General features: G+C 50.8%; 9 protein-coding genes across 9 annotated transcripts; 4 read left to right on the top strand and 5 right to left on the bottom strand.

The window, feature by feature from the left end:
• The first annotated feature begins 1,886 nt into the window (after nucleotides 1–1,886).
• On the top strand, nucleotides 1,887–2,817 carry GUITHDRAFT_91415 (hypothetical protein). Its single transcript, XM_005841646.1, has 5 exons — nucleotides 1,887–2,128; nucleotides 2,184–2,266; nucleotides 2,316–2,372; nucleotides 2,423–2,634; nucleotides 2,679–2,817. Exons 1-5 carry the CDS (start codon nucleotides 1,992–1,994, stop codon nucleotides 2,799–2,801), a joined length of 612 nt encoding a protein of 203 aa, XP_005841703.1. The 5' UTR covers nucleotides 1,887–1,991; the 3' UTR covers nucleotides 2,802–2,817.
• A 462-nt stretch (nucleotides 2,818–3,279) lies between these two features.
• Nucleotides 3,280–3,585, bottom strand: GUITHDRAFT_99378 (hypothetical protein; the record flags this gene model as incomplete). Its single annotated transcript, XM_005841645.1, has 2 exons — nucleotides 3,280–3,490; nucleotides 3,539–3,585. 2 exons carry the CDS (start codon nucleotides 3,583–3,585, stop codon nucleotides 3,280–3,282), a joined length of 258 nt encoding a protein of 85 aa, XP_005841702.1.
• Nucleotides 3,586–6,045: 2,460 nt separating this feature from the next.
• GUITHDRAFT_99377 (hypothetical protein) lies at nucleotides 6,046–6,855 on the top strand (the record flags this gene model as incomplete). Its single annotated transcript, XM_005841644.1, has 1 exon — nucleotides 6,046–6,855. One exon carries the CDS (start codon nucleotides 6,046–6,048, stop codon nucleotides 6,853–6,855), a length of 810 nt encoding a protein of 269 aa, XP_005841701.1.
• Nucleotides 6,856–6,952: 97 nt separating this feature from the next.
• On the bottom strand, nucleotides 6,953–9,167 carry GUITHDRAFT_99376 (hypothetical protein; the record flags this gene model as incomplete). The annotated part of the gene is made up of 8 exons (XM_005841643.1): nucleotides 6,953–7,193; nucleotides 7,244–7,368; nucleotides 8,155–8,203; nucleotides 8,281–8,312; nucleotides 8,425–8,507; nucleotides 8,551–8,622; nucleotides 8,674–8,765; nucleotides 8,815–9,167. The coding sequence occupies 8 exons, from the start codon at nucleotides 9,165–9,167 to the stop codon at nucleotides 6,953–6,955; spliced, it is 1,047 nt and encodes a 348-aa protein (XP_005841700.1).
• Nucleotides 9,168–9,517: 350 nt separating this feature from the next.
• On the bottom strand, nucleotides 9,518–14,181 carry GUITHDRAFT_99375 (hypothetical protein; the record flags this gene model as incomplete). The annotated part of the gene is made up of 14 exons (XM_005841642.1): nucleotides 9,518–9,657; nucleotides 9,768–9,850; nucleotides 9,901–10,236; nucleotides 10,293–10,578; nucleotides 10,627–10,825; nucleotides 10,968–11,008; nucleotides 11,066–11,091; nucleotides 11,142–11,648; nucleotides 11,813–12,148; nucleotides 12,242–12,367; nucleotides 12,413–13,211; nucleotides 13,283–13,671; nucleotides 13,714–13,813; nucleotides 14,046–14,181. The coding sequence occupies 14 exons, from the start codon at nucleotides 14,179–14,181 to the stop codon at nucleotides 9,518–9,520; spliced, it is 3,504 nt and encodes a 1,167-aa protein (XP_005841699.1).
• A 249-nt stretch (nucleotides 14,182–14,430) lies between these two features.
• On the bottom strand, nucleotides 14,431–15,164 carry GUITHDRAFT_149837 (hypothetical protein). Its single transcript, XM_005841641.1, has one exon. It carries the CDS (start codon nucleotides 15,021–15,023, stop codon nucleotides 14,838–14,840), a length of 186 nt encoding a protein of 61 aa, XP_005841698.1. The 5' UTR covers nucleotides 15,024–15,164; the 3' UTR covers nucleotides 14,431–14,837.
• A 13-nt stretch (nucleotides 15,165–15,177) lies between these two features.
• On the bottom strand, nucleotides 15,178–15,861 carry GUITHDRAFT_99374 (hypothetical protein; the record flags this gene model as incomplete). Its single annotated transcript, XM_005841640.1, has 1 exon — nucleotides 15,178–15,861. The coding sequence occupies one exon, from the start codon at nucleotides 15,859–15,861 to the stop codon at nucleotides 15,178–15,180; it is 684 nt and encodes a 227-aa protein (XP_005841697.1).
• A 1,123-nt stretch (nucleotides 15,862–16,984) lies between these two features.
• Nucleotides 16,985–17,743, top strand: GUITHDRAFT_149835 (hypothetical protein). Its single transcript, XM_005841639.1, has one exon. The coding sequence runs from the start codon at nucleotides 17,148–17,150 to the stop codon at nucleotides 17,679–17,681; it is 534 nt and encodes a 177-aa protein (XP_005841696.1). The 5' UTR covers nucleotides 16,985–17,147; the 3' UTR covers nucleotides 17,682–17,743.
• Nucleotides 17,744–17,989: 246 nt separating this feature from the next.
• GUITHDRAFT_131756 (hypothetical protein) lies at nucleotides 17,990–21,132 on the top strand (the record flags this gene model as incomplete). The annotated part of the gene is made up of 17 exons (XM_005841638.1): nucleotides 17,990–18,219; nucleotides 18,275–18,389; nucleotides 18,445–18,473; nucleotides 18,529–18,671; nucleotides 18,822–18,853; nucleotides 18,897–18,944; nucleotides 18,995–19,106; nucleotides 19,220–19,336; nucleotides 19,377–19,625; nucleotides 19,674–19,723; nucleotides 19,767–19,884; nucleotides 19,906–20,013; nucleotides 20,137–20,267; nucleotides 20,308–20,427; nucleotides 20,458–20,515; nucleotides 20,656–20,717; nucleotides 20,998–21,132. 17 exons carry the CDS (start codon nucleotides 17,990–17,992, stop codon nucleotides 21,130–21,132), a joined length of 1,857 nt encoding a protein of 618 aa, XP_005841695.1.
• Nucleotides 21,133–21,189: the final 57 nt, after the last annotated feature.

Raw genomic sequence — 21,189 nt, 5'->3', positions numbered from 1 at the left:
ACAGGAACTCGGAAGGAAGGAGATTCAGTGACTTGACTGTTCTTGTCGAAACTTTTGAAAGATTCAAGGAAGGAAATGAGGGAATCAGAGAACAGATGCAGAACTTGAACGGTGGAGAAGTTTTGAAGCAAGACCAACACTGGATAAAGCTCAACAATCGAAGGCACGTACCGTAGGAGACAAGTGTACTACCAATGAAGAAAAAGTGTTTAATACTCTGAGGCGGACTTGCAAGACAGCTGGTTTGAAATAAATTTCAATTTTCAAGTTATAGTTTACTGCAAAATTTATGTGAAGTCGCACGTGCCATGCAGCATCACCACCGCTCGCAGCTGAAGCAGAAGAACAAGCCGTTCAAGTCGTCGGGCCCTTCCAAGAAGGCCATCAAGAAGGCAAACTCAGGCCGTGTCGAGCTAAAGAATGCCTCCTCCTCCTCCTCCTCCTCCAAAGGAAGAGCTGAGAGGATCAACAAGGCAAGGCAAGCAGTGAACGAGCAAAGGAAGAAAGCTCTTAGCGCGCGAAGAGGTCTGGACGGTTCATCAGCTCCTCGTCTGTGCGTCTTCATGAAGATCACAAAATCTGCGAACTTATCACAGGCAAAGGTTCTCTTGAGGGAAAAGAACTCCGAGGAGATGCACGATGATACTAGTCATGGCCTTGTAACTGTACAGCTCGAGACAGCGGCGCACTGGGTGTCAGCTATCGACGCCCCAACAGACCCAGTGATGCTGATGGACATTATGATTGTTGCAGATGTCGTTGCCTTTGTTGTAGATGCACAAGAAGAAGTTGACGCAAAGTCTTTGCACTTGATCAACTTGTTGAAAGCATATGGAATCCCCCCCACGATCATAGCTGTTCTCCAGAACTTCAATGAGCACGTTGGCCCCAAACATGAGTCCCCCATCAAAGTTTGGGGAGCAAAGCTGAAGAATATGTTCAATCGAGATGTCAAGGTGTTCGGTGGATCGTCGGTAGATCGACTGTCTGTCCGACGGCATCTGAGCAACATCAGCATTCCTGTTCGTCCATCTTGGTCCAATCGACCTTCGATTCTCGCAGAAAAGCTTCACACGTACAATGATGATCAGGGCAAAGACCCTGTGATTGGAATAACAGGATATGTTAAAAATGCCTCCTTGAATGTAAACAAGTTGTTTCACATTCCTTCGTTTGGGACATTCCAAGCCTCCCATTTGACGATCCATGGAGATCCCCACAGATCAGGGAAAGCTGGGAAGGAAGTGGGCGGGGAGGAAGAAAGCACAGTCTATCCTGATCCAGAAGAGCAGGACTCTCTTGTTATGGAGCACGAAGTGGATGAAATGGATCAGGAACAAACTTGGCCTACCGAGGATGAGATGCAAGGCAAGAAAAAGGTCAAGAAAGTCCCGAAGGGCACAGGATCTTATCAAGCTGCCTGGTACGTAGACAATGATGACGAGTATGAGGGAAGCAATGGAGATACCGACGATGAGAATGAGGACGAGGGAGAAGATGGGGAAAGTCAGGAATCGGACGAAGAATCTGAACAAGAGATTCTCGAGGACGATGATGACGAAGACGATCAAGACATGCAGGAGGACGATCATGATCAGCAGGAGATGGAAGAGTTTCTCCGCCTGAAGAAAGAGGCAAAAGAGAACGAGATGTTTCCCGACGAGATCGATGTTCCTCTCGACTCCAAGGTACCTGCTCGCACTCGCTTCCAGAAGTACCGTGGCGTCAAGAGCCTCAGGTCTTCTCCCTGGGACCCGAATGAAAATCTCCCTCGTGACTACTCCAAGATCTCTCACTTTAAGAATGCAAACGCTTCCAAGGCAAGAGCTCTGGCTGACGCCAAGATGGGTGGAATCGACGTGGGTTCTTACGTGACCCTCTGGCTCCGAGTGCCACGGGAGGAGTTCGAATCCGTTGCCACGTACTGTAGAGGATTGCTGGACAACCATAACGCCCTCGTTGTCGTTGGGCTGCTCAAGTATGAGAACAACATGACGCTGATGAACTGCTCTGTCGATCGCTTCAAGGAAGACGGAGATGTCATCAAGGGAAAAGACCAACTCATCCTTGTGTGCGGGATGAGGAGGATAGAGGTCCGACCAATCTATTCAGAGCAGAAAAACAACAGGTCATTCCGATTGACTTCTGCCTGCCCTCTTGCTAACATGACTGTATCGTGCCAGTGACAAGTTCAAACTTCTCCGGTACCTTCCAGCTCGAGGAACGTGCATAGCATCCATGTACGCGCCGGCGATCTGGCCCCCAGGTGAAGACATCTCGAGAGAAACCTTGCAATTATTGATTGCGTGTTGCAGCTCCTGTTCTACTGCTGAAGCGACAAAAGAGCGGAGCACTCACCATAGTGGCAACAGGTACGTCTGTTGACCTCTTGACATGCCCATAATGATTTTGTGGATCGCAGGCAAATCATTGGGCCCGAACGCTAACAGAATAGTTCTGAAGCGAATCGTCTTGACGGGACTTCCGTATAAGATTCACAAGAGAAAAGCGACTTGTAGATTCATGTTCCACAACCCGGAGGATGTTCGGTGGTTCAAACCCGTCGAGCTCTGGACCAAGGAAGGTCGACGAGGACAGATAAGAGAGCCGCTAGGCACTCACGGCTACATGAAGGTAAGGTGGTGGATGGAAGTGTTGCCTTTTGACTCGGCTCACAGTGTTTGTTTGATGCTCCTATCTTACACTCGGACACAGTCTGCATGTCTTTGTACAAACGTGTATATCCTCCGTACCCTGAAAATGCTGCAAAACAGCTCAAAACCAACGCGACTCCCCAATAAACCAAGTTACATCATGACACTTGTGCCGTCTAAAATTCCTCAGCTCATATCACTTTCACCCTCCTTCTGACTCCTCAATGAAAATTCTCGAAAAGCGCGAAAATATTACTCAAAAAGCAACTTGCCTTCATCCAATACACCCCTATTTACCTCATAAAATGAATGAAATCAGACTTTGTGGAATACGAAGCTTGTGACTATGATTCCAACTACTATCTGAGAAACAACACAAGTGCGAATTGGAAGTCGCTGATCAAGCATCTAAGAACTAGGAAAAGATCTCGTACAATCGTCTTGACGTGTCGAGCGTTGATGGATACAATCAGCTAAGAACAAACACGAGGAAACCCGCCTTTCAATGCGAGCAAGATGAGGGCGATTGTGTTGAGGAGGACGAGTAGGTTCGGATATAAAAATATCACGATTGTTGTAGCAACATGTACTTGTCACAAGTATCTAACAGCACAGGTCCACTAGTTTAGTAGACTCCATATCCGTGCACGTTGTAGTTGGGCCAGCTGGACCAGTCAACGGGGACCCAGGTGGTGTGGGCCTGGGGGTTGAAGGAGCCAGAGGAAGCGTCGGACTCGTAGGGGTGGATGGTAACAGCAGGGTTTCCATCGGTCTGGAGGAAAGCGCCCCAGGGCTCGTCGGCCTTGTACCAGTTGCCAGATGCCTTGGTGTCGTATCTAGAGGATGAAATCACAACGTCGATCAGCCATCAGCTCAGAAATTACCTGGAATACGGGTCGTTGCGGAGCATGTTGATCGGTACGAAGAACATCGTTGCACTGCAAAGTGGGGTCAAAAGGTTGTTTGTCTGAGCCTAAAAGATATCGATGAGGAAAACACAATGTCTCTTTACGTCAACGTGTAATATCTTGCATTTAGATAAGACACGTTTATCAAGGATGAGCGCAGGAACAAGTTGCAGGCATCACACTTCAGTCATGCAGTCATATCGAATTGTCAACAACACTTGATACACAAAATGTCGACAGACAACAAACAGCATGCTCTCTCCTATCACTTGTAATGACGTCAAAAATCACACAAGCAAACGATTATAAACAAGTCTCTGTCTATTCCACGAAGAAACGAGCGAATGGAGCAAGAATGAAGGCGGCATGTTCTTGAACGCACGCATGGCACTAGTACCTGGTTGATGGAGCGGCGGTGACTCTTGGCTTTTAGTAGCTCTTCGGCCAGGGGGTAGGGCCGGGGTATCAGTACCCCCTATTGATTAAGGTAAATTCACCGGTACCTGCAGGTGCCTGCGCCAAGGGTCAGGATCGATCGAGTACTGAGAAATATTTTAGTTAGTATAGTGTCTGGTAGTAACTCTCACAGAATTGGGTACAAAATCAATGCCAAAAAAGTTCTTTTTTTTTTACGAAGCCACCTTGGAAAAAGGGGAAGACCACCCGGTACTTTCCCAGCCGCTATCGGAGTTGATTGCTGGCCGCGGCATCGGAGATTAACTCGCCTCTAACTCAGTCGGACTGCCCCCCCCCCGGGCCCCCCCGAGGCGCGGCTCATGATCGAACTTGCCAAGTCGGACAGCCTTTGCCCCCGGCCTTCATTCAAACTTCGGAAACGCCGGGCGGCCGGGCACTATGATATGATAGTCCCCCGGGCGCCGTCCGATCCTCGGCGACCGTCGGACGGGGGGCCGGCCGCCCGCGGCAACTCGCCGCGGATACTACTGAGCTCAAATCCCTGGAGTCCCACAGTTCACACTGTGGTCACATACATCGGATGATCATCGGACCGTACATCGGATGATGGCATCTTAACTTCACCCCCCGGCGGTCTGAGGATGATAGTAGCGGGAGTCAGTGTACGGTCTTGGGCCGCTAACTTGCGGCCTTTGACCGTCTAGTCACGTAGTAACGGTTGACAGTGACGGTGATCACACTGGCACCGTCCCGGGACGCCGGTCCCTACTCAGTACCGTACGGTACGGTCCGACCGGGTCCGATCATGACTCAGTGACTCTGATGAACTTCGGAAAGGCTATACCGTTCGGGACTGCCGCACTCGGACTCCCCGAGTGACACGCAGTCACGGTTGACCCCGGGCCCCGGGGCCGCCGCCGGGCCCAAACGGTTGGCAAGTTTCTCTCACAGTGGCCTGAGAATCCGAGAGCTTAGTATGCCGGGCCGGGCCGCCACTCAGCCGGGTGTGACTCCGACTCGATGACTCGGATCATCACGCCGGGGCCCGGCAAGAGGCTCAGTGGCACGGGACTAGGCAGTCCAGTGTAGGTCCGGCAGCCTCCCGTCTTACCGGGTTGCCAAGTTGATTCACGCGCCAAAAGTGAAATAGAGTGGCCTGATACCGCAGGGGGTCCTATTGAACGAGCTTCAAGGGGACTCACACTTGTTTTGGTGGAAATATTTGTACCAGAAAATCATCTTTTGGTACGAAAGATTTACTAAACTAACCAAACCTGCAAGTCTATTCACATGTACCGCAGAGGACGAGGACCCCTCCTCTACACGTTTTCTCAGTCTCCTGTCCGCCCTTCCGCAACCCTCCCTCCTCCTTGCCCGTGTACCGAGCGAACGTCCGACAAGCATCTCCCTCCGTCTTCCTCCCTCCCCTCAACCCTCCTCCTCTCCTCCTCTCCTCCTCTCCTCATCTCCTCCTCTCCTCCTCTCCTCCTCTCCTCCTCTACTACTCTCCTCTCTTCGACCTTCCCTTCTCTTTGCCCTTCCTGCATTGAGTTCCATCTGTTTCTCCACTCGCTTCTTCATCCTAGCGCCAGAAGATTGTGTGTCTGCTACACTATCCCTGCCTGGTCTAGCAGGAGTCGTTTCAAGTCATGCTGCAGCTGTGGTGCGGAAGAAGAGAAGAAGTCAGAAAGAGAAGAATCTGCAATGGCAAGAAACCTGCATGGCCTCAAAATCAACTCTTGCCGGCTGAAGACAACATCGAGAGTCAAAAGTGCAGATTGACTCTCAAACCGCCCACATCGCCTGCGCCAGTGCTGTTCTCTGCTGAAGATGGTGGTGATAGCTTTGAAGAAGGAATTCGTGGGCTCCTACAAGAGAACCGAAGATCCCAAGTGAACCCAATGCCATGCGCCGATCGTACAATGGAGGAGGAGCCGCAGCCAAGGGTTTGTCCTCCTTTTGAATTCTCCTCAGCAGCACTTGAGGGCTCTTGTACACGTCTATCACCTTGCAAGGCCAAACTTGATATCATTGAGTTTCCTCCTTCCTCTTACGCTGGACTCCCCATGACTCCCTGCTCTGTCATGTCGTCGGCCTCCACTGTAGCCAGAACCCAGGCAGACGAAGATGATGTCAGTGAGTACCAAGGGTTGAAAGAGTGGGCATTTCCGACGCAGTATTCGCAAAAGACAATGTCCTGTCGCGTCATGTTCCGTGTCTGGATGCTTCTTGTCCGCAGGAAGCGCTCTTGCCAAGACCGGGTGGCGTTTGTGGAAAGCAAGAGGCTCAATTTGATCAAGGAAAGTTGCTTTCATCAATGGTTGAATTTACATGAGATCAAGACCCGTGGAGTGAACATGATGAGCAAGGCAGTCCGGATACATAGGCTGAAATTGATGAAGAAGACGCTATCAAGGATTGTTGCAACTCTTGCACTTGATAAGCAAAGTGTGTCATTGCTGGAGGATGAGGAAAAGCATTCAAAGGAGATACAACGTTTACAGTCACTGGTGTCTCGGCATTTGAAGTTAGCGAGATCTCAAGAGGAGCTCATCCAGACTCTTCAGCATCGAATTGAGAACTCTGACAAGGAATTCCTACTGTTCATGCGCGAGAAAAATCAAGAGATCCTTCACCTGCAGTCAAAGTCTTGCGCAGACACGAGAAGTATTCGAAATCTGCAGAAAAAAGTTTTGGAAGAAAGCATGAAGAACAGAAGCTTTTCTCCGCTGGAAGCGATCTCTGAAGACATCAAAGCTGGAGCATCAAAATCACATGAAGCAAAGAGAGAGCGAAATAGATTGCATCAAGAACAATGTGAGATTGATTTAGCTAGTAGCCGAGAAAGGCTTGAAAGGTTATTAAGCAGAAGATGAAAGAAAGTCGAACTGCTTTAATGTACTGCACTCACTTTCCACAGGAATTCCTGTATTGCATTTGTAAATAAACTGAATATCAAAACAAAACTTTAGTCTAATTCTTCTTGAAACTGTTAATAACTTCTTCTGGCATCTCACAGAATGATTGCAACTCCGGGGAGAGGACGAGCACAGGCCGTTTGATGCAGTCGTTGAGGTACAGGTTGAACCCATCGTGACGAGACTGGATCACGTTGGGGTCCCTCAAGCCGAACCACTGCTTTGGTGGGAGACCTACAGGAGGCAGGCCATACTTGGTGTTGAGGACATTGTCCAGCGCGTCGAACTCAGAATACCTGCGAGGATGATGGTGAAGAGAAGAATGGGAGATGAACAAGTCCTTCACCTCTTCGAGATCATCCAGGTAACATCTCCGAAAGACATTCGGAACTCATACAGCGCAAAGTCTCCTCCCAGTATGCCAATCTTGCAGTCCCTCCGGCTCTTGAAATGCGTATTGAGCGGTTCACACTGCAACTCCATCATAAACGAGCAATGTGCAAACTCAGACCCACATTCAACACTTTCGGTGGGCCAGAACGATCCTTGGCGCTCAGGAGCACAACCTGACCATTGCTCCCTGTTGTTGGCACTATGAGAAGTGATAGCACATGGAAAACAGCAACATTCCTATCATCGCCTTCTCATCAGTGAAGTTGAGGTCTGCATCAGACCATTGCGCTATTGCCTCCCCTTCTGGATTTCTTAACTTCTTTGTTTCACCCTAGCCGGAAGTAAATGAAAGATGGCAAAGCAAGAGGAAAGAAGGAAGGTTGAAGGAGAGGTAAGGGAGACAGGAACGGAACGGAAGAGAACAACGAAAAAAGAAGGGAGGGAGGAAGCAAGAAGAGGAGAGAGGGGGAAGAGGGGACAGGAAGGATAAGAAACAAGGGCAGGAGAGGAGGAAGGAGAAGAAAGAGGAGTGGGTTACTTGCACATAGAGGGCTCCACTCTTCCAGCCTGGGGGTGACTTTGCATCGAAATGGATGAATGCTGTGCACCCTCCATTCTGTAAGGCCGGCTGCAAGTGCCAACGTATGAGATGAAAAGCTGAATGTCAAGGGGAGAGAGGAGGAGAGAGTAGAAAAATGGGGCAGATGATTTGTGCAGTGGAGAGGAGGGAGATCGGGAACTTTGACGAATTGAAAGGAGGTAAAAGAAATCAACAGCTGACAATCAGAGATAATTGCAACAGTATCGATTGACTATGACATGATGCACTCGGACATTCTCAGTCCAATTTTGCGATATCCTTACCTCAAGACACTTCAAGATGTAGATGACAGGAATATTGCACTCCAACGATCTATTCAAAAAGACCATCAGGTTGAGGACGGAGCAACATCAAAAAAATATCAATCAGGAGTAGGTGGTTTATATCACCTCAACTCTGGAGGCAAGTCGTCGCCACCCACCTATCTGTTACGTCAGAGAGACGGAGGACGTCAGGGAGAGGGTGGACGTCAGGGAGAGGGTGGACGTCAGGAGGACGTCAGGGAGAGGGAGGATGCGTCTTCCTACTCTCACCGCTCCCGTATGCACACAACAGATCGGTCGCTGATACTTCTTCTCATCCGGATTGAATCCCACCACCACCATGCATATCGCTCCTATCAGGAGATGAGCTCTCAGGTTCTTCTCCCCAACGATCACCACCTGCAGCCTGCACCGCTGAAAGCTTCCTCGTGAAGTCAGTTCCTCCACGTCTCACTAGCACAATCTTGCCTGCACAACACATATTCAGCACAGGGAGCCGGGATTCTAACGCCTGGTTACCTCGACAATCCTCGGCATTGAAGAGCACGTAATCTGCGCGCGATGGTCTTGCCCAGATGAGTTCGCCGCTCACAGGATGTATGTGATCATAACTGGAGGCTCAAACCTCACCAAGAGAGAGGAAGGATCTTCAAACTTCACCTGGACGGTCCGCCAGAGGGGCCCGACAACATCCCACAAACCGGGATCATGGCTTCTTTGTAGTCCGGAAGACGCTTACGCTGCTTCACTGTAGGCGCGCAGTCTTCCAGCATGCCCGAACCATCAAACTCCACATCGTAGACAATCATTTCTTTCTTGCTGTTAAAATTTTCGTACATCTCTCCTTTCCCAACAGGTTTTCCTTCTTCAAACTCGATCAAGAACTGACTCTTGCTCTGGCGGGTGTACGTTCCTCGACCATTCAATTCCCCATGTTTGAAGACTCCATCGTAATCATCACCGTCATCCCATCGGATTGCTCCCCAACCATGCGCTTCTCCCTCCTCGTTCATATCTCCCCAGTACTGCCCAGACCCCCGCCTGGTGCTCACCCTCTTGCGGCGATACAAAGGAGTGCATGCTCCCGGCACGACGATAGGCATCTTGTCTGCTTCTCTACCTCCCTCCTCCCTCCTCCCTCCTCCCCTCTCGCTCCCCTCCTGCTGCATGCTGTCTCGCGCCCTCTGCCTTCCTACACCGAAACCTGCATGGGCGCAGGGGTGAGCTATTTTTGGAGAGAAACTTTTTGTGTTCTCCATTACTGTCTTCATTTGTTCCTTAGAATTGATCTGAGGCAGGCTCATGTAAACCATCAGCCCCGCTGTGTACAGCTCTGTGAAGCCCACAAGGCCCCAGCTGGGGTTCACCTCGCCTTCTTCGACTTGCGGCTCTGCTGGGCGCTCTGGGTGGTGATGATGCGAACGCTCTCCTGCTCCTGCGCCTCCTTCTTGTCGCTCTTCATCATCTCCCCAGCCTTGAGGATCCCAGTCTTGGAGTTGTAGTCTGCCAGCATCGTCAGAACGACATGTCATGGGAGTGACTGATGAAGAAGAGTCGGGTTGCAAGGAGGAGCAGGAGCTGTGGCACAGGGGGAAGCGGGCTTATACTCTTACCAGACTCGAGTCGTGCCCGGGAGAGCTCCCAGCTGATCCACTTCTTGTTGCAAATCAAGTTTTTCAGCTCAGGATGAGAATACCTGCTCAAGATCGTCAGAGGTCTGACAGGAGGTAACTGCCCCCTCCACACCTCCCCCTTTGCAGGCGCTGCTCCACGTCGACATTGTACGCCTTGCTGCGGATCTTCTCCTCGAGCCATCTTGCCTGCCCCTTGATCTCGTTGTCAAGTATCATCGTGCTCTTTGCTAGCACCATCCCAAGAGTCAGCATAAGAAGGATCACCCCGTGCTCCATGATTCCCATCCCCCACATGAAGTTATACTGCTGCTCGTAGGGATACTCTCCAAACTCAAACCCGTTCTCAAAGTTCTTGAACACGGAGAGGAGGGGCAAGCAAACTCCCTCGACGAACTCGATGGAGGACGTGCTGTATCTCACCCGTGCTCCCTGCGAGCAAACGTTGTACCTTGCCGTATTGCCAGTCATCACTTCAGTCGAATCGCAGCTGGCGCAATTTCTCACCTCCACGGCTCCTGCAGGTGGGCACCAACGCGGATCCCGAAGGCGTCGAAGACTTGACCCATGGAGCTGCTTGTCAGCCCCAGCAAGGCGGCGTTGGTGATGACAGCAGCGTAGGCTGTCAAGGAGATGTAGAGACGGAACACCCCGATGCCCTTTACTTTGCGGGGCTCCGGACGTTGGAGGATTTTGACAAGTTTGAAAGCGTCTACCCTCAGCTGGAGAATGTTGTTTACAAGTGCGAAGCAGGGAGCGATTGGGAAGGAGGAGACGAAGAAGGTGACGTAACCTGAGAGCTGAGTAAAAACGACGTCAAAGAGGTGGACACTGGCATCACCGAATTGAACGACGAGCTTGACGTACAGGAACACGAGGTTCTGCTGCCCGAGATCCAGCTCAAGTCCAGCTGGGGACTCGCTGACCTCTCGATCCTTGTGCCAGGTGTGTTTGTCCTGCATGCTCACGAGACCTTGCTTCAACATGGTGCGAAACTCTTGGTTGCGCTTTTGCTTTCTGATCCAGAGCGGCCAAATGATCTGGAACAGGCGATGAGTGTCTGTGAGAATTACACGAGAATATGAAGGGTCGTTCCAATTATCTCAACATGGAACAGAAATTCCGGGCGAGGGTTAAGGAGGGAAAGAACAACAGGGTCCCACAAACAGTCAAAATTCAGACCTCGATAAACATTGAAAGACCCTGCCAATAACCAAAGATGACTGCAAAAGAAAAAAAACAGGCGTCAGACAAAAAGGAAGCGAACTAGCATCGCTCACTTGCAAGCTGAATTCCAAGCAGCATCCTGTCGCATATTGAGTCAGAGCTGACAGGGCTCAACAAATCATCTTTTACATGTTGGTTCCAAGTTGGCAGTAGTCGATGTTCTGCATGCTCTTCTTCCAGCATGGGTTTGGAATGTTCGCAACTTGAGTGCCGTTTGCAAACTGTGAAGAAGACTCGTTGGAGAAAGACAGTGAGCCAGTGAGCAGATCCCATGGTCTCACAGCAGAAGGAATAACGTACTGCGAGTTGTACGCCTCCGACCGAATCCCCGTGCAGTCCCTCTGAATCGTCTGCAGGTCCTTGTAGTCTCGAGGCTTGCAGGCAGTCCCGGCAAAGGCAGTGTGAAAGAGAGTGATGTTGGCTGAGAGGAGAAAGAAGGACAGGAGCTTGACAGCTAGAGCATTGTTGTAATCCTCCATGGTCTTGTGATTTTCCTTCTTCGTGAGCCAGACTACAACGCGACTGTAAATCTCATCCATCAACATAATGCCAAGTGCTGAAATGACTCCAATAGATCCGTAAAACCAGACAATCTGTGCAGCCCCGTCGGAAGGATTGATTTTGCCCCCAAAAGTTCTGCCAAAAAGAGATGGTGAGCATCAGTTGAGATTTCAATCATTAGCAAAGGGAAGTTGGTGTGGATCGAGAGGAAAACAAAAGGGGCAAGCGGGAGAATCGTGAAGAAACCAAGAAACGAAGAGAAAGGAGCAGAAGAAAGGGAAAGGAATAGGAAGGGTTACCGTATTACTCCTTGCGATGCCAGGAGAGAAAGGCCGAAAACTATACAGACGGCAACAGAGACAAGGTAGAACAGGATCGACACCCATTCCCACATCTTTCCCTTTTCTCGATGAAGCTCGTACAAGTCTGTATAAGGATCAAGTCGCCTCTCTCCTTTGAACTCCTTGCGAGGTTGCTCGTCATGTTCGAACTCTTTCAGACCCCACACGTGCAGCAGCTCGGCTTCATACTTGTTCCAGTACTGAATGAAAGCGATTGCCCAGACTGACATGAAGACGCAGTAGAACGGAACCCCAAGGTAATCGTTGAGAGCCCTTCCGTCCGGGGCTACAAAACTGTTTTACCATGTTCAGGAGCAAGCGGTAACATGTATGAACGGAGATGGGAAAAAGAGAGCTGCAGGAAGGAAAGGTTCTGTATGGAGCTACCTGTACATGTTGACAGCAAGACCGACGAAAGCAGCGATGTAGAGGAACCTGGTGTACACCCCGACCCAAGCAAAGTAGAAAGCTACCTCCTCACCGAAATAGTCTCGAATGTGGTGGAGAGGGGCCCTGAAGAGTCATTCAATCTCGAGACATCGCACAATCGCAACTGACCGGCAGAGCCAAAAGTTTGAGCTCTTGAGCATGCGAGGGAGCGGAACCACAGCCCAGTTCTCTTTGAGCCACAACCTTGCGTTCTCTTGATGAAGGGGAAAGACAGTGGAGATGAGCTTCAGGTTGATCATGTCGCTCAGGTCTATATCGACCGTACTCTCAGCTGATTCTGCCGACTCGAAGTGAAGGTCCTCCTGCTTGACCTTCTGAGTCTTGACCTTGACAGTCTTCGTAGCAACTGCAGCAGCAGTCTTAGCTTTCTTCTTCTTCTTGGACAAACTCCTCTTGCACGCTTCCTGTACAACCCGCATCAGCAGATCAACTCTGATGCTCGTCGCTCTCATGAGGTTCTGCAACACTTGAAGCTGAACCCACTTGTCCTTGGGCAAGGGAATTCTTGAGATCCCGTCTTTGAACAACCCCTGCTTCTTGTGGCGTTTGACGTAGAGATCGTACTGTGTGACATTCGTCTCCATGTTGGTCACGTGGCCCGGAACCTGTTTCTTCTCCTTGCCGTTTACCATCCGAATCTCATTGCACTCCTGATAGCGTTTAAGAATCTTTTCCTGCTTAATCTGCACCTTGACACGCGCCGTCTGTCCTTCGAAGTCCCACTTGCATTTCGGTGAGATCTTGTTCGGATTGATGAGGTACTCCGTGTCCATCCGGCGCGTTCGATCAATCCATGTTCCATCCTTCTTGTAGTCCGTGATGATTTGCTCAGCAATGTTTCTCAACGTCCCGTTGCTGGCGACTTCTTTCTCCAAGTCGTCCATGGAGGTCAAGGGATCCTCAAAGGCTGGAAGTCAACAAGAAGTCATCAATGAGTCTCGACGTCACGAGTCAAGAGAATAATGCAAGATCAGGTACCTATGTTGTGTTCTCCTTCAGACTTATATCTGGACTTTTGGTCGAACTCGTACGGAAGGTAGAAGTTCCGAAACCCTTCCTCGAACTCTCTTGTCAAATAGTTGATCTTCAATTTATCCGCCCAATAGTCATAGAACCCCATAAGAACCTGAACCTGGTGGATAACCCTCCCCTGCTCCCCTAGCTCCTCCTCTTCAGCGCTGATCTCTGCAAGAGGGATGCCTAGGACGTCCAGGAACTTGTCTCGCACACAGTTGACGCATTTCTCTCCGAACACTCTCCGTCGCACGCTCGGAATATGCTCCTCAATGTCACTCTGCGCATGCTCAAAGGGAATCCAAACTTTCTGGCTCCACTCGTCGTACGTCGGAGCTCGGATCAGGTAGAACCTGGGAAGGATGTGAGGAGAGAAGTGGAGAGCGCACGGCTACAGCTTGTCGCCGGATTTAGACTTGACGACTTTGACAATGACGTTGAGGGCTCGCAGCTCTTGGAGGAGCCTTGCTTGCAGCACTCGCCTCTCGATCTTTCCTGATCCATTCGGGTGATCCACTTCCTCCCTGCAGTCAGACGTCAAGGAGTCCAGCTCAAGAATGCACAGAGTGGGAGGGAGGGAGGGAGGGAGGGAGGGAGGGAGGGAGGGAGGGAGGGAGGGAGGGAGGGAGGGAGGAAGAGTCAGAACACTCAAAACACCGTAAAGTCAAGGACAGAGAACAACATGCTGGCACTCAATCATGTCATGTTTACTTGTTGGGACGATAACCAAACTCTCCCTTGTCGCTGTAGTAGTCTTCGAGGGGGATCACGATCACAAGCTCGTAACGATCATCCAGCGTGCCAACAGGAAGTCCCTCCTTGTCCAGCAGGCCGCGTGACCCCGGGAGCTCGCGTTCTTCCATGGCTCAGGTCGAACCCGCGCGGGCAGCAGCAGCCATCAGGTTCCCGCCTTGTGTGCTTCTAACCAACCTGTCAAAGTTTGATGCGTCATGCTGGCGCTCGTGATTGGAGTAGCGGGTTTCACTGCCTTCTTCGTTTCCTAGTATTTCATTGAGGCGGGTTCGTGGGCTTTATATCCTCGTCCTCTTTGTTTGCTCCGGTTTGCCGCTCTTTTTCAGTCAACATAAACCAAAAATTTCTCGATGGAGCAGGCGGAGGACGGTTGAGCAAACAGGGTGGGAGGATCGAACTTTCGAGCACTTACACAGTGCATCGGCTCGAGAGCGAATACGCAAGTCACGAATGTGAATGAAGGGAAACAACAGCTTGGCGATATCGAATCACCACCAACGTGGCCATTGTTATAACCTAGTCACACACTCCTAATCTCAGTGCCAGCAAAACAGGAATGCATGCCGAGTTTTTGCATTACCTTGTTGAGAATGCAGCGAAGTTAAGAATTCAGCTCGCAACCTCCTCAACACATCATTTCATTGCCCATTGCAGGATTGACATATACCCTTTTTACATTGACGTCCACCCTCCTTACTACAATTAGCGATCGACTGTTGAGCTGTTTAAGCAAGTGCGCGGCGCTATCCAATTGGCACAAATCTGCTCAAATTCCGAGTGGAAGAGCATGGTCGTCTCGCATGCAGACGCGGGACTCGCTGTCAGATTTTGTCGCTTTTACGGATGCAAGAGCAACTTTACAGGAGCCGAGGAGAGGGATACAAATCTGAAGGATTGCAGGGTCGCACGGGATCGCCTTATCAAGTTGTTCTTGTTCAATGTTTGTTGGCATCGAGAATGTTTACAGCGGAGCGACGCTTGATTTCATGCTAATGCCGCCACGGAGAACAAGCCGACGAATGAAAACTATGTGTCATTGTTTTATATGATAATCGTTGGAAGAAGACTATTTCTACATGTATCACTGCTCGGGCATCGCATCCGAATCAAACGACTTCACTACCTTTTCCCTGTCCCTCAAGATCAACAACATGCTGACTGCAGACAGCTTTGATGATCTTTCCTTTCCTCCCTCCATTGTGCTTGTACGGCCACTTCTGCACTCCCAGCTGCCTGCACACCAGCTTCATCGTCGACTTGCCGATGCCGATCTTGGCTGCCGCAACCTCGAGGCTCTCGTGGAAGTGTTCAGCGAGGCGCTCGAGGGTGATCTCGACGGGCTTGTCGGATTGGAAGAAGGACTGCCGTGACTGGACACGAACAATGCCCAGTACAGGCTGTTTGTACCTCGGTGCATTGCGATGAGAGGATGGCAAAACGGGAGCTGACTTGTGGGCATGTTGTTCAGCACGTTGTCTGCTGCAGATGCTTTCAGAACTTGAGAACTTGCCATGCGTGTCGGAGAGGAGACCATTGACATGGACGTCGTGTTGTTGTATGGATGGGTAAACATCGAGAGGAGCCATGTGCGTGTTGCAGTGATCTTCCAGCTCTTCGATTGGCTGCAGAGAGGGATGAGAGAGGGGAAGGCAGAAGAAGGAGTCCTGAAAGCTGGTGGAGGAAGAGTCATCGAGGCTTTGAAGGATCCAGGACGGCGAGCAATCATCAGCACTGTCGGAGGAGAGGTCCCAGGTCCACTCTGGAGAGACTAAGTCTTGTTCGTACAACATGGGATTGTAGAATCCTGTGTGGGTCGATGATTTCGAGGAGTGTGGTTGCGTTTGGGGAGAAGCGGAGACGGAGAGGGCGCGACAATCTTTTATGCAGTTTCGGAGGGGTCCAGGGGGCTGGTCCGGGGGGCAGTTGTGTGGATAAACGTTCCTGAATCTCGAGATAGAGGGCACATCAATACTGCACCTAATATTCCCCCACTTTTGTTTAAGCGAACCTCGTTATGATTTGTAAATGCATCTTTTGGAAGAATGCTGACCTGTCATTAAGGTGGTCGACATGCACTTTGTGACTCTCAAAAAACGTCGAGTCGAGTACAGGAAGGCGCCTGCCATGGTTTGCCTTGGTCTCACCACGTCGAAGCATGAAGCCAGCCGCAAGAGGCCACTAGCTCAACACTAAGTTGAACCTGGCCCAGCGCCGGAGCCGCTTCCCGAGTCCTGCGGCACTCCGTGACATTGGCGAGCCTTACCGTAGTGCCGCGTCCGGTCGAGTCCCGCCGGGGCGGGGCCAGTGACTGAGGCTCAGGTCAGTGACTTGACTGACAGTGAATGACTCACGGTGAATCAGGGGGCCGGGTCACGTACGGTCTCTCGTACGGTACGCCGGGATTCACCCGGTATACGGTACCGTACCGTGACGGCGGCATGTATCGGGAGTCCGATGATAGTATGCCGAGTCACTGCGGCCGCGGCAGCCGCTGAGCAGCCCCCCGCGGCAGCCCAGCGGCTCCACTGGCCCCAGTGCCGTCACTGCTACTATCATCATGGCAACCTGAGTATGATCGCCGGTCCGATTTTTCGAGTCCGAGGCTCTCACGGCGAGTCAAAGTGAGAAGTGACATCATTGGCCGCGTAAGTGAGGCCGCCGGGGCTGCCCGGTGACGCTCGGGCCGCGGGACTCGTTTGCCAAGTTGAATGTTCAATCGGCCCGGGGCGGCCCGGCCTCCGGCCGCGCGGGGACTCAGCCTGGGCTTGGTTTAGCCTAAACCAGGCCGCGCCCGGCATTGCCCCGGGCCGCCGGACCTCGTGATATAATTACTACACAAAGATTACAGTTTAACTCCAAGCACGGACCCCTCAGATCCGCCCTACTTCACAACACAGTCACGGCAAGATCATCCGATCCATGATTGGTGCGGGGGGGCTACGAGGAGGGACCGATCGCCTTATAAACGCGACTGCCCACTCGACGATCCATCCAAACCTGCTGTAAGCTGCCAGCATCGACGCTTGCACACGCAATCAAGACTCCATCATCTCATCGTCGGGGGTACACTTGTGCTATGGAGTCGTACGAACTCACCTACGGCATTCTTCGTTCTGGCGTGAGCCTGGATTTGGACGACACGTTTACTTCCTACTCCACTTGGCTTAATGATGATCTTGAAGACTCTCTCTCAATCGTTCCTCTCTTTCACCCCTCCCGCCTCCCCCTCCCCGAGGCAGAATCAGCGATCACCGACTCCATTGCATCACACGAATACGCTGAGCACGTTCCTTCCGAGATGACAAGATCAGATCATGGTGATCAGCTTCAAGATGCAGCAAGGTCATCAAGACAGGACGTGCCGGATGGCAACATACGTGAATCAAAGACCGGCATCGTGCGAATTCACTCCCGGCAGGTGGATCTCCAGTCCAGCAAGCCCGTCGAGATCACCCTCGAGCGCCTCGCTGAACACTTCCACGAGAGCCTCGAGGTTGCGGCAGCCAAGATCGGCATCGGCAAATCGACGATGAAGCTGGTGTGCAGGCGGCTGGGAGTGCAGAAGTGGCCGTACAAACAAAGTAGAGTCAAGAGGGTCGGAGTTGTTTAATGCTATTTAGAGCATGCTTGCATCATTTTTCTACTCTTGATTATGTAAATCTTAGCGATACACTAGGAGGCTCTTGCCTGTCTCGTTGCGCTGTTGGTGTGTAGCTGCCGCTAAGCGCATGTAAGCCGCTGCATCATGGTGACCCCTCCGCCCTTTGGTCTGCCTTCCCAACTTTGCTGATAATATCCTGAGGCGGGCTGCAAATTACAATCAGAGGCGAACACAATGGTGCGAGTAGAGAGGAGGCGCGTCCACAGGAAGGAACTCAGCTCTAGATCTTGGTTCCAGGTGTGAAGATGTAAGACTTCATGCTGACTTTCTCCCGACTTGTTGGCGTTCGCGGCATCCAGCTCCTTGTGTTGCTCCTCAGTCAAGTTTGCCTGGAAGGAAGTTCGGACATGGTGGCGTCCCGCGGGGCGGATCTGAGTACGAGTCCGCTCTGGGACAAACCGACGCAGAGGAATGTAGAGCTGAAGGAGGAGAATGATTCACTGCAGAAGAGGAAAGGAAAGAAGACATCGAGGAAGAAGCTTCTGCGGTTTGTATCAAGGCTGTCGAGCGATGTGATCCTTGACTGAATCGTGATTGGTCAGGAGGCTGGCAAAACTGCAAATGAAGATCGACGAGCATGAAAATCGTTGCGAGAAGCTGATTGAGATGACTGACGTTGGAAGAAACTTCACTGTGAACGAGGCTTCAAACGATGGGGTGAGCATCGGGGTGCACAATTTTGTTGTGAACTGAATTGGTTTTGATGTGACAGTCAGACTCCACCGAGATTGACCCGCAAAGGTCAGTGGCTGCTGGCAAGAGGGAGGGAGAGAGACTCTTCTGACACAGGAAGAAGGTGGCTGGTGATGGAAAGGAAGAGAATATCGAGGTTGTACGCCTATCGCTCAAAGCTCGAAGACATGTATGACCGTCAGTTTGGGAATGACTCGGACCTGGATTCTGTGGATGACTCAGAAAAGGAAATCCCCTGGGCTGAATGTGAGAAGTGTGGCAAGGAAAGGATCACGACACGTCTGCTACTTGAGGATGAAGCCTTTGTCTGTGGCCAGAGCACAACTTGGGCGAACGTCATTGTGAGCGCACCATGTTCCACTCCTCTCTGTCGGAATGATGTGATGCATGTTCTAGGCGGAGGGCCAATCAACTGCAGCTATCCTCAGGTAATGCACGTCTGGTAAGGATAGATATTGAGATAGATCGCAGGAAACGGAAGAGGATGCCGATCTTGTACCCCCCCAGCTCTTCCTCAAGGTGAGGAGGAGGACTACTAGGCGTGCGGTTGTGTGAGCGTCTACGAGCAGCCGGGCAAGAAGCATACGGACCCGCTTCTTCGTCTGTGCGGCCCTAATGACGGAGCCTTCATCGTTCCTGGACCAGGGTTCACCCTTGACCGACTGAAGCTTTCGTTTGAGAGTGAGTAAGTCGATGGTGCTTCGGTAGTCGTGAACTTGATCTAGACAACAACGATACTATCATGGCCGGCAAGGATGAGACGCCGTTGGAAAAGTTCATTCGAATCAGTGCAGGTACATGCCATGGGAGTATCGACTGGTTGTCAGCTGTGCGCACAGCCGGGGAAGACTCTCGAACAAGCATGCAGAGCTTTCGCCAGATCTCAACACTTTGGGGATATTGCAAGCGAGGTTGAACATTGTAGCTGATAGATACGACTTGCAGTCACAGATCTTGCAGTGGTGACCAAGAAATATCAGACAGACTTGCATTTCTTGCAAGATCTGAGCCATGTCGTTGAGGCATACAACTCGCAGGAGATCGGCTCAACATGGATGGGCATCGATGACATTCAGAAGATCTGGAGACCCTTGGGAGGAAGCAGGCCGCCCTCAGCAAAGTTCCTAAGAAGAAGAACTCCTGTTGCTCTGTCCGATCATGTTCGCGCGATCGAACGACTCATCTCTACCGGGCACGCAGGTACGTCGTCCCTGTAGTCGACATGTGAATTTGCTGACACATCTCCAGACAAAGCGCTCTTTGCATTCTTAGAAGTCGTCAAGAGGAAGATTGTAGTGGTAGCTCTTGGTGTGACACAGGAACTGACACCAATGGTACAAGGTGAAGGATGATCATGTCATGCATGTCATCCGACTCTTCGGAAATGCCAGACGAGCGGACTGTGCAGACATCGCACTTCAAGAAGCAAGTACTGAAAATTTAGTTCTTGAGGAGAAAGGTGATAACTTGGATCTTGAAGTTAAACAAGATGGTATCAAGCCATCTTGCTTCATCTACAACATCATCATCGCAGCGTATGCATCGGATCCTCATGTCAGTCAAGTCCTTTCTCTTGCATGGATGTCAAGTAACGATGCTTGTAGACATGGAACAGAGATGGCCTGTCAGACGCACTTGCTCAGCTACAAATCATGATGAGCCAAGGAAAAATTTATCACAGTCACGCATTATATGCTGACCTGCTCTCCAGGCCTGACACCCAACAAGTCGACTCTGATGCTCGTGATCGAGATGTGCGGGAGATCATGCAGCGGTCAGGATTGGGTTGGACTTCTAGAAGCCTACGACATTCCTTTGCTTGCGAGAAACCTGTCAATTGAGGTAATCGATGTTTAAGTTGCCGCGTTGAGAGAGCAATCAGGTGGATGAAGAGATTCTTTATGGGATCCTGGATTGTTGTCGAGTGTGGATGGCAGCAAACAAGACATGTCCATTCACAAAAGTTTTGGATACGTTGACCATGTATGGTCAACAAACAGAGGTTTGTAAACTCACGAATAAGCTGCTGCAGGATGAATGCATCGGGTCTAGAACCCCCTCCTCCTCATTACATGGAAGACATGCTCGAGGTTGCTGTGCAAATGATAATCAATCCAAATTACCATACAATGACGATCCTTGCTATATCCAAATATGTCTTCATGGTTTCAGTGTCAGTGAGAAGATATGATTGACAATGATGATGGAGATGGCGATGATTGTGATGCAGGAGGGGGTGACGATGGTTATGATGGAGATGATGAGGATGCGTTTATGGAGATGGTGGTGGTGGTAATGATGATTGAGATGATGCTGCTGCTGCTGCTGCTGCTGCTGCTGCTGCTGCTGCTGCTGCTGCTGCTGCTGCTGCTGCTGCTGCTGCTGCTGCTGCTGCTGCTGCTGATGATGATGATGATGATGATGATGATGATGATGATGATGATGATGATGATGATTGAGGTGATAAAGATAAAACTATTAGGCTAATGATGCCGATACCATCATAGTTATTTCTCATGATGGCGGTGGTCGTGTTGATAATGTTGATAATGATCATTACGCTGATTTGCAGGTGATTCCGTCCAGCATTGACAAGTTTCGCATTTTCCTCGTTTGGCTACAAATTGTACATTACAGAATGTCTGTTGAAGAGTCACAGACGCACCCCGGTATTCATCCTATACAAACACCTCTTAGCAGTGATTAGCAGTGGTCCTCCTCCTTCTCCTCCTCCTCCTCCTCCTCATCATCATCATCATCATCA

The sequence above is a fragment of the Guillardia theta genome, assembly GCF_000315625.1.
Source record: "Guillardia theta CCMP2712 unplaced genomic scaffold GUITHscaffold_2, whole genome shotgun sequence".
Classification (NCBI taxonomy): Eukaryota; class Cryptophyceae; order Pyrenomonadales; family Geminigeraceae; genus Guillardia; species Guillardia theta.
This window is presented reverse-complemented; position numbering and strand designations above follow the sequence as displayed.

Bases quoted from the DNA above. Each gene is read 5' to 3' on its own strand.
- GUITHDRAFT_149835 (XM_005841639.1), top strand. From the start codon at position 17,148: ATGGAGTCGTACGAACTCACCTACGGCATTCTTCGTTCTGGCGTGAGC.
- GUITHDRAFT_149837 (XM_005841641.1), bottom strand. From the start codon at position 15,023: ATGCCAACAAACATTGAACAAGAACAACTTGATAAGGCGATCCCGTGC.
- GUITHDRAFT_91415 (XM_005841646.1), top strand. From the start codon at position 1,992: ATGACGCTGATGAACTGCTCTGTCGATCGCTTCAAGGAAGACGGAGAT. The intron at 2,129-2,183 runs GTCATTCCGATT...GTATCGTGCCAG, and splicing joins TCAGAGCAGAAAAACAACAG to TGACAAGTTCAAACTTCTCC. The intron at 2,267-2,315 runs GTGAAGACATCT...TGCGTGTTGCAG, and splicing joins GCCGGCGATCTGGCCCCCAG to CTCCTGTTCTACTGCTGAAG.